The sequence below is a fragment of the Lampetra fluviatilis genome, chromosome 25 (genome assembly GCF_964198595.1).
Source record: "Lampetra fluviatilis chromosome 25, kcLamFluv1.1, whole genome shotgun sequence".
Classification (NCBI taxonomy): Eukaryota; Metazoa; Chordata; class Hyperoartia; order Petromyzontiformes; family Petromyzontidae; genus Lampetra; species Lampetra fluviatilis.
Genome location: NC_136299.1, coordinates 9,570,921 through 9,583,511, shown reverse-complemented (window position 1 = coordinate 9,583,511; position 12,591 = coordinate 9,570,921). Strand labels below are relative to the sequence as shown.

General features: G+C 50.6%; 1 protein-coding gene across 1 annotated transcript; it reads left to right on the top strand.

Moving 5' to 3' along the window:
* The first annotated feature begins 214 nt into the window (after positions 1 to 214).
* Positions 215 to 12,269, top strand: POLH (DNA polymerase eta). Its single transcript, XM_078868218.1, has 10 exons — positions 215 to 1,304; positions 2,690 to 2,824; positions 3,329 to 3,579; positions 3,976 to 4,166; positions 4,681 to 4,784; positions 5,382 to 5,501; positions 7,279 to 7,402; positions 8,879 to 8,944; positions 9,741 to 9,913; positions 10,949 to 12,269. The coding sequence occupies exons 1-10, from the start codon at positions 1,168 to 1,170 to the stop codon at positions 12,018 to 12,020; spliced, it is 2,373 nt and encodes a 790-aa protein (XP_078724344.1). The 5' UTR covers positions 215 to 1,167; the 3' UTR covers positions 12,021 to 12,269.
* The last annotated feature ends 322 nt before the right edge of the window (positions 12,270 to 12,591 follow it).

Genomic DNA, 12,591 nt, shown 5'->3' with positions numbered 1-12,591 from the left:
ATCACGCTTTCACGTTCTCGTAATGGTCACGCAATTGAGTTACGTCACGTCATTGCGTCATAACGGAATGGGCGGTAGTTGACGTCATCACGCTCGACCATACGCTTTCAGAGCTTCCAAATCCGTGTAACTGTACTGTACCGTGATGATGTCATATTGTACCGGTGCCAGTGACGTCATGACGCACGCCGGATATTACGTCATCACAACACATGGGACATTTGCACAACGTTGGACGGTGCCACTCTCAGCGCCGCGTATTTTTGAAATACATTTTTACTAATGCGACTTCGTTAACCGGTGGTTGTGTTTTGCATTGGGGGAGGGGGGGTTCTCATTTTAATCGGTATACGCAGCGCAGTTGTCACATCGCACGATCGTAAAATATTGCGACGGCTTGGTGGTTGAGGGCCTTCAATCTTAATTTTGGAGCTTTCGTGACTGCAGGAATTATTCTTTGGTTCTTTCGGTAAAGTCACGTATAAAGATAAAATATTAAATTAAATAATAGCATAATACGACGTTTCGATTGCAGGTTGAGGGGCCTTCTTCATCCAGCAGTGGGATTGGCTCCATGCCCGATGGTGATTACGATTTGAGTTGCGTTGTGTAACGCAGATAGACGAACGCTGCGTAAACGTGTCTCGTTCACATTCGCAAGAGGCGTGAGCCGTTTATGACTCATGTATTCGTTTTACTCCATGCAAAGGACATTTGATCAAACGTCTTGAATGCGGCGTGGCTTTCCGGGTTAAAATCGGTGAAGTAAATGACATTTGGCTATTCTGGCCAATGCACAGTGCTGCCTCCACCATTGCAGCTCATTGGGCTGCTCGCTCCCCGGCTAGCCATTGATACAGGTGTCACAATGCAGCGCTGTCAGAATCAGAATCAATACCTAAGGCTAGGAAGCAGACCGTGAGGGAGCAGGCTCGCGATTACAACTCCACTCCTCGCTCGTCTGAAGACTCCTCGCTTTGAGACGTACATCACCGGTGTGACCGTCTGCACCAAAAGCAGCATTGATTATTTTGTTGTTATTAAATAAACTAGGTGACTTTCAACAGTTGTATAACTTTAGGGTGGAGACGATACCTTGGGTTGAGCCACGATTTGTGGACCATTACTCCCGAGAATTGGGGAGGAGGATTTCCATCACAAGTCCCCATGGAACGAGGCGCAGAACGGGTCGTGGCCCTGGTGGACATGGACTGCTTCTATGTCCAGGTGGAGCAGAAGTTTAACCCGCAGCTCAAGGGCAAGCCGTGCGTGGTGGTGCAATATAAGGGCTGGCGGGGAGGAGGGTGAGTGGCTATGATTTATTTGTTTTCTTTTACCGAAAAAAACAGAGTATGGCTATGAGATGTTTACTCCCTCGCCTGGTATGCAGGAGGTCGTGGGTTCGAGCCTGACCCTGACGCCTGCTGCTGTATATTTGAAGTTTGCTGTGTCTTTCTCCACGTGGTCGTGTGGATTTTTCTCCGGTACCTCCGTATTTTTCACTCCGCATTTAGAATGAACGCGCGTTTCGAGTATTTGACCGATTTTGTAATCCCACGTGATGATGACAAGCCAGCTTCGTTGCGCTATCATTTGTGGTGAGGTCGCTTCTGAAAAAAAAGCGTTGTAGCTCATTGGGCCTTGGTAAAATAAAACAAATAGTTTATAGTTGAGTTTGCTACGATCCAGAGTAACCCCTTGTCACCCACCAGCACCCACCAGCGTGGTGAAGTTTAGTAGTTTACATGTGAACGCATTTACGTGGCCGTCTGTGGGGAGAAGATACAAGACACAACGCCTAAGATCCAGCACTATAGGCAAGGGTCAGTGGATCACGTAGAGATTTGTAAAAGTTTACACTCTCACTGGGCTGTGTGAGGTAGGCTAGATGGTAATACAGCAGGTGGGTTTGTAAACTGTGCGACCCTTTGGTTTAATGTTCTACCGGTGAGCGGTGAATTCTTCTCGAAACACGAAGAGAAAAAAAACTCATCGCAGGCGAAATTGTCCACCAAACACCCAAATGCAGCAGGACCCTGCTGAAATTGTCTTGAGACTCTCAAGCTTTGAGAAAATGTTATTCCCTGACTATTATTGTCCTTTCGATTGAAAGCTTTCGTGACTGCAGGGATTCATCTTCTTGGTTCTTTCGGTAAAGTCACGTAGAATGGAACTAATAAAATAATGAAAATAAAACATAATAAAATAATTTTCACGACGTTTCGGCCACAACGCAAGCAGCCGTCCTCAGGTGAAGACCAGGTCTGTCGGAAAGGCAGCATCTGAATGTCTTTCCGACAGACCTGTTCTTCACCTGAGGACGGCTGCTTGCGTTGTGGCCGAAACGTCGTGAGAATTATTTTATTATGTTTTATTTTCATTATTTTATTAGTTCCATTCTACGTGACTTTACCGAAAGAACCAAGAAGATATTATTGTCCCCGTCTGCTCCACCGACCCCGTCGCCCCCTCCTCCTGGGATTTTTGCACACAGCGTTTGGTGTACGATGATTTTTTTCTGCAATGTTTTGCTGTCTTTTCTTGGATTTCTGTTTGCACTTAGTCACATATTCACTTGAAGATGTTTCTTGTTAATTTTTTTTGTTTGTTGCGGTTGCACCCGATTCAAGAGCCGAATGGCTCACAGGGCTATACCTAATAAATGAACTTGAACTCCTCGGGGGTGCAGCATCATCGCGGTGAGCTACGAGGCGCGCGCCTTCGGGGTGAGCCGCAACATGCGCGGAGACGAGGCGCGGAAGCTCTGCCCCGAGCTCCTCCTCGCCCGTGTCCCCGAAGCGCACGGCAAGGCCGACCTCACCAGGTGAGCGCACCGTCGCGCAGCCCGCAGCCGTGACGCGTAGCCGGCAGCCGTGACGCGTAGCCCACAGCCGTGACTCGTAGCCGAAGGGCGATCGCATTTGTTTTGCAGAGGTTCGCGCGGTTCGAGGCCTGTGGCCGTCCTGGTTAATACTGCGGGTGTATTCGCAAAATTATACAACGCTCCCCCCCCCCCCCCCCCTCTCGATCTGCTTCACAGCGGAGGTTAAAGATCTCGTGGCGTCGGTTGCAATTGTAGGCCATGTGTGCTGGCATTAAGGTCAATGTTTTTAAACTACCGTACTCGCAAAATCACTTAATAGGGTAAAAACGCACAGCGACATCTCCCCCTACTGGTTCACTACACTCATCTGTGAACCGTGTGTTCATCATAGCCTTGCGCTGTAAGAATGGCACAAATACCAAATGTAATTACATTTCAATAACACTTGCAATTATCATAACAGAGAGTGAACTATTCACCGTCCACTCTGGTGCCGTTTGGCAGGTACCGGGAGGCGAGCGTGCAGGTGCTCGACGTCATGGCACGCTTCGCTATCGTGGAGCGCGCCAGCATCGACGAGGCCTACATGGACCTGACAGGCGCCTTGGCGTCGCGCATCAGTGCCTTGCACGGCCGCCCCCTGGTCCCCGACGACCTCCCCGGGACCCATGTGGAGGGGTGGCCCCGTGACAGGGAGGTAGACGCGGCCGGGGAGGGAGACCCGGCCGGGGTGGGCGGAGTAGAGATCGACAAAGGTGCGCCGTTTACTGTTACAACACGTATCACAAATGCAACTGCGCCTATGACCAAATCACCCATAATGTCAGGTCACATCAGATCTTGGAAACCAAGCAGGATTGAGATTGTACCGTGTTTGGAAAGGCGACCACCGTGCATAACAGGTTGTTGTTATACGCTGCTGCTGGGCTACGTTGTGGGGGGCAGACGGCAGTGCTGTAAAATCCATTTTTATTGTCATCGTAAGAAATCACAGTAAAATGTAAGCATGCACAAAGTGATCACGTGCGCAATTTTTGCCATAAAACGATGACGTGGCCAAAGCAAAACAAATACATTTTAAGTTAATCTGGAGGTGAGTTTAGTGATTTTTTTTCTATGTTCACACGAGTCCATTTTTTTTGCGTCACCAGAAACGCGGCGAGTCCGTGGGTTGGCGGAGTGGCTGTCCTCGCTGGGGGCGGAAGAGGACGGAGAGGGGGGCGCCGCCGCCACTAACGTGGAGCTGCGACTGGCCATGGGGGCCGCGCTGGTCGCTGAGATGAGGGCGGCCGTGGAGGCCGAGACTGGGTTCCAGTGCTCGGCCGGTATCGCCCACAACAAGGCGAGAAAACTTAACGCGCAGTGTCACATCACACAATAGTATAAAGTCCTTTTAATTGTGACCCATTTTATTCCACAGTCTCTTTACTGATCCGTGAAAACTTCGATAATTAATCGACTGGTCGATTCCATGATTCGTAAGTTTATTTGGATAAGAGGGGTGACGCAAAAGTGGTCGTGGTAGCCGCTAAATTCGTATTGTCGATTAATTTTCGTAGATAAAAGGAGTCCTGTAAAAAATCTTTCAATCTGCATTCATCTGAATACTTTAAAGATAGGGGAGTAATTTTTTGAATAATATGAGAACTCCTTCCTTTTATCTGCAAATTTGCTGATACAGGAATGGTAGCCTCCACTTGGACACAGTTCAGAGGAATCCCACTGTAATTGCACCGCCACGAAATGGACTGTGTTCGCCACCGCAGTGGCAGTAACGGTTATAGATTTCCGGTTACGATATTTGCTCTCGCACGTGCCGGTAACGCGTTGCGTCTTCTCTCCCTGCATCGGTGCAGACGCTGGCCAAGCTGGCGTGCGGCATGAACAAGCCCAACAAGCAGACGGTGCTGTCACCGTCTTCCATCCCAAAGCTCTTCGCGACGCTGCCGATCGGCAAGATGTGAGTGTGCGGTCAGCCTCCTTGTGTAATCACACGAGTCTGTGGGCCCCTGTGTGAGGATGTGGGTCTTACATTTTTTTTTCAATCTTATTTTTTACGTGGGGTTGAGCGATGATGCAATGGTCAGCACACTGCACTACGAGCTCAGTTACCTGATTTTGATTCCTTGCCACAGCAAACATCAGCGGTGGGTGATGTCTAAACTGATCCTGGCCCATCCCCGATCCCATGTAAACAAACCCTCAAAACAATCTCCATACTGAGCAAACCATCGTTTGGCCATACGTCCGACATTTCGCTGCCACGTGCTGGAAGCTTTTTCAGTTCTTGCAGTTGTTGAATATCCCAGCAGGTAGAGTTAAAGTTCCTCCATCCTCCCACACAGCACGTGGTATCACCTGCAAACACATCGAAGCTACACAGTAGCACAATCACGAAAACCTACGAGATTGTAGCAACCCTAGTCGTAACACCCTGTGTAACAACCTCATGTGTATTCTGTGACCCCCCCGCCCCCACCACCGAGGTGTATTTCCGTGTGCATCGCCAGTGAGCTGTCTTTGTTGCGCGTGTGCGTGGACCCACCCGGCTGCTCAGACGTCACTTGGGGGGGAAGCTCGGGAGCTCGGTGGCCGAGACGCTGGGCGTGGAGACGATGGGGCAGCTCGTGGAATTCACAGAGGGCACCCTTCAGGCGCGCTTCGGCGAGAAAACCGGGTAAATTTTGATTTACACCTGATGATGATTGCTTGTGTTGCAGTCGAAACGTCGTGAGAATTTTTATTGTTTTATATTTATATTATTTTATTATTTCCCTTCTACGTGACTTTACGGAAAGAACCAAGAATATGAAAACCGGGTAACTTAACTTAAAACAACGGAGTGGCCGTCGCAACGCAAACCTCCCTTCGCGTGGCTACGCAGGGGTGGAAAACCTATGGCCTCACCGGCTGGATGCTCACTGTGCAAATGAATGTGGTACGGCCCGTGGCCACACGAGAGATACAACACCGAAACTGCCCTGCAAGCATCTATTCCGCACTAATTGGGTACGAGAAGGAGAGTACAGCATACTCTCTCGTTATTCGGGAGGGATATGTTCTCGAGATGCTCGTGAATAGAACATTTCGCGGATATCGTATTGGCCTATGAATATTGTACGCGTAAAACCTACAGATGTTTCTAAAGCTTCGAAATTTCTCTCGTTACTTTGTAATTTTCTCGCATCACATTCTCTCTCATCATTTTATCTCATGACTTTCTCGCATCACATTCTCTTTTATCACTTTATCTCATCAGTTTGTTTCTGTCTCTTTCGATACAGTTGTGTAGAGCTCCATATCCGATTCGTGGATAGCCAGTATCGCGGATAGCAACTTCATGAGTAAAGAGGGAATCATGTATTTTCAACCTGGTAATGCCATGTTTCAAATTTTAATGCATTCGATCACTTTTGTCATTGTAAGGGCCTCTTGCAATGTGTATGTTAAAAAGTGGAACGCAATTAGGTACATGTATCATGAACATAAGGATGCTCTCAGTCAAGATAACATCCCTTTCCGATGCGTTTTTGGATTTTACCGCGTGTTGTTCTCCATGATGTCCGACGTTTCTCTTCACGCGCCGGACATCGTGCCATGAAACGTTGGACATCGCGCCGAACAACACCCGGCACAACCAGACAACACATCGGAGAAGCCATACAGCGCAACCGCGCAAAGCCTGCGCAGTACTGAAATATTCTCCATGACATTACGACGTAGTTACTTGTTTGAACGCACGTTATATTTTTATTTTATTTGAAAACACTGCGCCCTGTTCTCCAGCACCTATATTTCCCTTTCACCTCCCCCCTAGGTCTGCAGTACAAATAAAACGAGAGCCGTGCAAGCCGATGCATGTGTTAGCGGAAACTTGGCATTAAGTATAACCATTTTTTTAAAGACAAATATTGTTGGAAAATGCCTTTCCGCTAACGCATGAATGAGCTCCTTGTTGTCTCGGAGCACTCCCACCTGGTAGTAATTTAAGCTTAATAATTATTGCTACGTATGGCGTGGGAGTTTTGTACGTGGGGTAGTTGCTAGGGCGCAGGGGAGAGAATAGGGAAAGGTCTTACACCTGCGTAAACGTCATGTTGTGGACATGATGCACGTGTTTTTGAGACTGCTGGCACAGTGGTTAGCACACCGTGCTGCGGACCTTGCTACCTGAATCCGATTCCTTGCCGTGGCTAACGTCAGTCTGGAGTCGTAACAGAACTGGTTCTGGGATCTCCCCTAGGTAGACTACCTTAACACGAGTAACTGGTGCAATGTGTTAACATCACCAGCGGGAAGACAAAGGTTGTTGGGCATTGTGCTTGCCACACCCCCATCCCCATAGTGCACTGGCATGCCAGCCATGTGAAACGCTTGCCAAAATAGCAGTCTGCACCAACAGCCTGTCGAAGGGCCACATGGCGCAACCTGAACTTTGTCTCTTGTGAGTGCAGCTCGTGGCTGCACGACCTGTGCCGTGGCGTGGAATTCGAGCCTGTGCGGCCCAGGCAGCTGCCCAAGTCCATCGGCTGCAGCAAGAACTTCATGGGCCGGGAGGCTCTGGACACGAAGGAGAAGGCAAGGCGGCGGGCCCTGTCGTGCATCGCCACACGTGACCGATACATTTATCATGTGACGTTGTCCACCTGCCCGCCCGCCCGCGAGAAAATTACGTGGCCTTAGTTTTCAAAATGTAGGTGGCGGATGCGCCAGGCGATTTGGTAGTGACACCTCGCCATCCATTGATCGCTCGGGCAAGTTTGGGTGATCTGGCTGCATAGATCGGTGTCCCCTCATCGGCGCTTACCCGTGTTCATTCCTCCCGATGCTCTGCGCTATGTGGCAACGGACTCTGACCCCCAAGCACCGGCAATAGCTTCTTCGTCAAGGTCGCGGTTTTAGGCGGAGCGACGGCTCCCTGCTAGACCAAAAATGTAGGTGGCAGGTAGCTCAAAGGTCACAGCTGGCACCGCTGAGGCCCTGGGTTCGAATCCAGGTGCTGGACAAATCAAATTTATCGGGTTTTTTTCAATCATGCAGAACTGCCCCCGAAGTGTGTCACTTCGACACTTCTTGTGGATTTGAAAATGCCAAGTTCTCTGGAGTGGCAAGATTACTTTTTACCCTTTGTATTTTCAGTGCACCGGCCACCCCGGCTGGCCTCTGGATAACGATGCTGACGTCATTGTGGAGATAAACAGAGTCGAGCATATTAATGCAACGTGCCTTTAAAGAGCATTGTGGAGGGAGGTAGCTGGGTGGGTGGCTCAAAGGTCAAAAGTGCTGGGCTGGCACAGATTACATCCTGAGTACCAATCTGGACAGCTGCCCTTGCTCATAGAGTTGTGATGAAACGAGTTTCTCAAGTGTAGTGGGTTGATGGTCTCAGCCCAGTCACTGATGACTGAATCAACATTTTTTTACATTTCGGTTTTGCACTTAACTTGGCTACATTCCATCTCTGAGAATTACCAATCAGTTTGACCGTCAAGTAACTTGACTTGTCTCTCGCGTGGATTGGAATGTGCTGCCTCCTGCCGTATTGACCCAGAGGGTGAATTGAAGAGACCTCGGGGTAGCTCTGTCATATCCGCTTCCCTGGGCCATTCTCCAACAGCGGAGGGTTGCACTGCTCTGCAGAAGGCGCGAATGGGAAACTATCTCCTGACACGACACCGATAACACATCGGGAGGGGGAACCTCAAAATACAAACACATTCCTGCGGAGGGAGCTGGTAGGAACGTTGGGTTGCTCGGTCAATGGCCAGGGTCAACGGCAGCGTGATGTATTCCGTAAATATGGCCGACTGTGAGGGCGGGCACAGGCCGGCGTGAGTAGGTTATAAGGACACCACGGGGTGACCAGCCCCTCCCCACCCAGCCCCACCCGTCCCACCCCCCACCCAGTCCCTCCCCACCCTCCCCTCTTCACCCAGCCCCACCCCTCCAATTTTTGGATGCACGACGGACGGACACAATAATCCCCTGTGGGCTGGTGTAACCAGGAGGTTCCTACCAGTAAAAATGTTTCTCTGTTGTTGGAATGACCCTTAGGTGCAGCACTGGCTGCAGCAGCTGTCACTGGAGTTGGAGGAGAGACTGAGTAAAGACAGAGACATGGTAAGAGAGCTGGGTTCTAAAGACCCTTCCTGTTTTACCATCATCTATTCACCGCTTGATGAGGGCCTCCCCACACTTAAGCTGGTCTCTGGGGTTATTTGACCATACTTCACCATACTGGTGAGTGCATGTTGGTGAAGGTGGGCAGTAGAGAGACGTATAACAGCCCCACAGCAGCCAATAATGGAGCCTGTGCTGTGCAAGGTGGTCGTTCATTCAAGCGCTATCCAGGCTCAACCCTGATTAGTTTTCGAGATCTGGTGAGATGCGGCACAACATGGGTGATTTGGCCATATTATAAATGGTCTGCTCTTGTAAATTCCACTGTTTACATTGAACGCAGTGCAACAATTCAGTTTCCGCCCCCGCCCCCCCCGGTCTCTGGAAAGTAGATCCCATGCTCGACGGTGACACGAACAAACGCTCCTTCCTAGAGCTGGGCTATACGATTGGTCAAGTAATCGATTACTTACCTCGTTGAATTACAAAAAAAATTTCCCAAAAAAATCTCGCCTGCTCCCATGTGTGCTGCTGAACGAGGCGAGTTGGCGAGGTTTGCGGACGTCGTCAGCTGTGTCGCACGTGACTTAGCTTGCGGGGGAGGGGGGAGTTTCCCACATTGTGAGGGAGGATGTGAGAGGCAACCACCATTTAAAACAGGGGCCTGATTAATCGCTCGCAACAAAATATTTAACCGCAGTTTTTATCGATTAATGGGTTTAATAAACTGGCCGTCCCAGCTCGACACCTGCATGCGTGTGGATCGTGAAGCTTGCGAGCGTGTCGTGCGCGGCAGAACAATCGCGTGGCCAAGCTGCTGACGGCGGGCGTGCGGCTGAACGGGGACCAGCGCTACTTGGGCCTGTCGCGCTCCTGTCCCCTGGCGCGCTACGACGCACGCCGCATCACCAGCGACGCCCTCGCGCTCATCGCCGCCTCCAACACGGCTGGTGCTCAGCAGGCAGCGTGGTGAGCCCAGTGTGAGAAAGTATCTTGACCCCCCCCGCCCCCTCCTTAGAACTGCAACCCCCCTCTGGAGTAAGAACACTTTTATCTGAAGGCAGAGAGCATAGAAGTGGGGGTATGGTGTTGTGAGCAGAGGTCGCAAACGGGTTTTGATTCCTTACCCGTACCCGGCCGCACCAGGGTCGCAAACGGGTACCCGGCCGTACCCTACCACCCGTACCCAGCCGGGTACGGGTATCGGGTACCTGATTGCGACCTTTGGGATGAAGCCATGTTGCAGGCGCGGGTGGGTTGATTCTAGGAACTTGAATTGTGAGAAGAGACAAGACGTTGGGAAATGAGTGACAAACAGTTACTCACCAGTGACTCACGGCCTACCCGTACCCGGCCGCACACGGGTACCTAGCCGGGTATCGGGTAGGGTACGGGTATCGGGTACCTGATTGCGACCTCTGGGATGAAGCCATGTTGCAGGCGCGGGTGGGTTGATTCTAGGAACTTGAATTGTGAGAAGAGACAAGACGTTGGGAAATGAGTGACAAACAGTTACTCACCAGTGACTCACGGCCTACCCGTACCCGGCCGCACACGGGTACCTAGCCGGGTATCGGGTAGGGTACGGGTATCGGGTACCTGGTTGCGACCTCTGCTTGTGGGACCACGGGATTTTGCTGGACCACCCTCTGCTGCCCACCACGCAGCACTGCAGCCTATCACAGCCCATCGTGCACGGTGGTCACCATTCTAGACGCGATCCAGGCTCAATTCTCCAAAGCGTGTGGGATCCGACAGGATTGGGTGCATTCCGGGTGAGTTGGTGAGAGGCAGTGTGTGAGTGGAGTAGACCGTGTGCAAATTCAAATGTGTCCCTCCACAATTCTGTTAAGGTTTATCAAACTTGTATTTCTCTTGTATTGCTCCTCTTTATCTTGAATGCAGCTCTGCAGCCTTCTCTATTAAATGATGCCATTATCCTTCATTATTTCGTCTTCATCTGTTCTTTAAATTAATCCACACACATCCACCTGCACCCTCCAGGTCTCCAGCTGTCACCTGCCTGTACCTCTCTGCCACCAAGTTCTCCGATTCTGCATCGAGTTCCGGGGGAATCACCAGCTTCCTGACGGGCGACACCTCGGCCACCCAGAGCCTCGCGTCCCCCACGCAGAAACCTCTTCCTCCACCCCCCTCGGCGACACCCGAGGATCAGCGTAACGATCGGAGCCCGGTGGCGACGGACAAACCGGGTATTCTCCCCTTCAGGAGAACGGCCTCTCGATTAGACGGCCTCAGAGCCGGGAGCGAGACTCCAGTGCAGGCGTTGACCTGTGACCTTCCTTCAAAGTCGATAGAGGGCAGTTGCCCTGAACCACAGACTCGTGTGCCGGCTCGGAGCCCCCAGAAGGTGATCTCCTCGTTCTTCCAGCGGAGGGCGCTCGGTGCCACAGTAGCAGAGACCACAACAACAGCGGAGTCGAGTTTTGTGGCTGAAAATTCTTGTGACGCACCGGTCGAAAAGTCAGTCGGCACCCAGGCCAAGGACATAACTGCAGGATCTGCAGACCCCAATCAAGAAATTCATGACAGCAGCAAAGCAGACTTAGAAGCTGTCAATCATGTTGAGAGTGAGAAAGAACACGGGAAAACAGCCTTTGCTGCCAACAAAGGCGGCAATGATGGAGGTTTTGAGTTTTTGAATAAAAATGAAGATGAGTGCGATTCTACTGCGCTGGCACGTGACGACAGAGGTTTAGAAAGCAGCAGCAGCATGGATCGATCCACTTCTGAGGACCGAGAGGGAGGTTCAGCATCCTGCAGCACCTCGGAGGACTACGTGTTGTGCGAGAAGTGCAACACACGCGTGCTGGTCTGGGAGATGCCCGAGCACACAGACTACCACTTCGCGCGCGACCTGCACGACTCCTTCTCTGCCGCGTCACCGATCGTCCCTCGAGGCCAACACCTGTCGCCGGCACCACCACCACCAAGACACTCCCAGCGTGGCAAGGTCACCAGAAAAAAGACGGGCGAAAACCCTGCCGCCAAACGGCAGAGGACCTCGGGAAACGTTGGCACATTGGATGCCTTCTTCAAGAAGTCTCCTGGGTAGACGGTTACACTTTCTAACTTTGCTGGATTTAAGCGGTAGGCTTAAATCTGTTAAATGTAAGCTTACGATTTTTAAACCTTTTTTTACCACATACCAAGTTCCAAACCTTACTGTTTTGCTTTAAACCATATTTTCTTTTTAAGACACTTTGCAAAATCAATATGCAGTGGAGAAGGGTTTAAAAAGGCCACAGCCTATCGCTTAAATCGGTAGCATTGTAAAATGTACGTTTTTGATCACAAGTTGCACATCCGCCACTTGAATGCGTATACTGCTTTTCTTAAATGTTGTGAAAAAATAAAGAGCATTTTGTAAGATTTTAAAATGGTGGCACTGCGTGTGTATTCACACCACAAATGGACGAGCGGCAAAATCGTGCTGTGCTTGGTGTGTGATGAATGGTTGTGTGTACAGGTGGTTGGTGCAGGAAATCATGTGTACTTGTGTAATAATCCTTCTTGAGACGGCTTCTAAATCAGTCCTTTTATTTCCACTTCCACAATACACTTTACTCACTCACTCTCCGTTGCTGGCAGACAACGGAGAGAGGACAGACTTCACACTAAGTCCC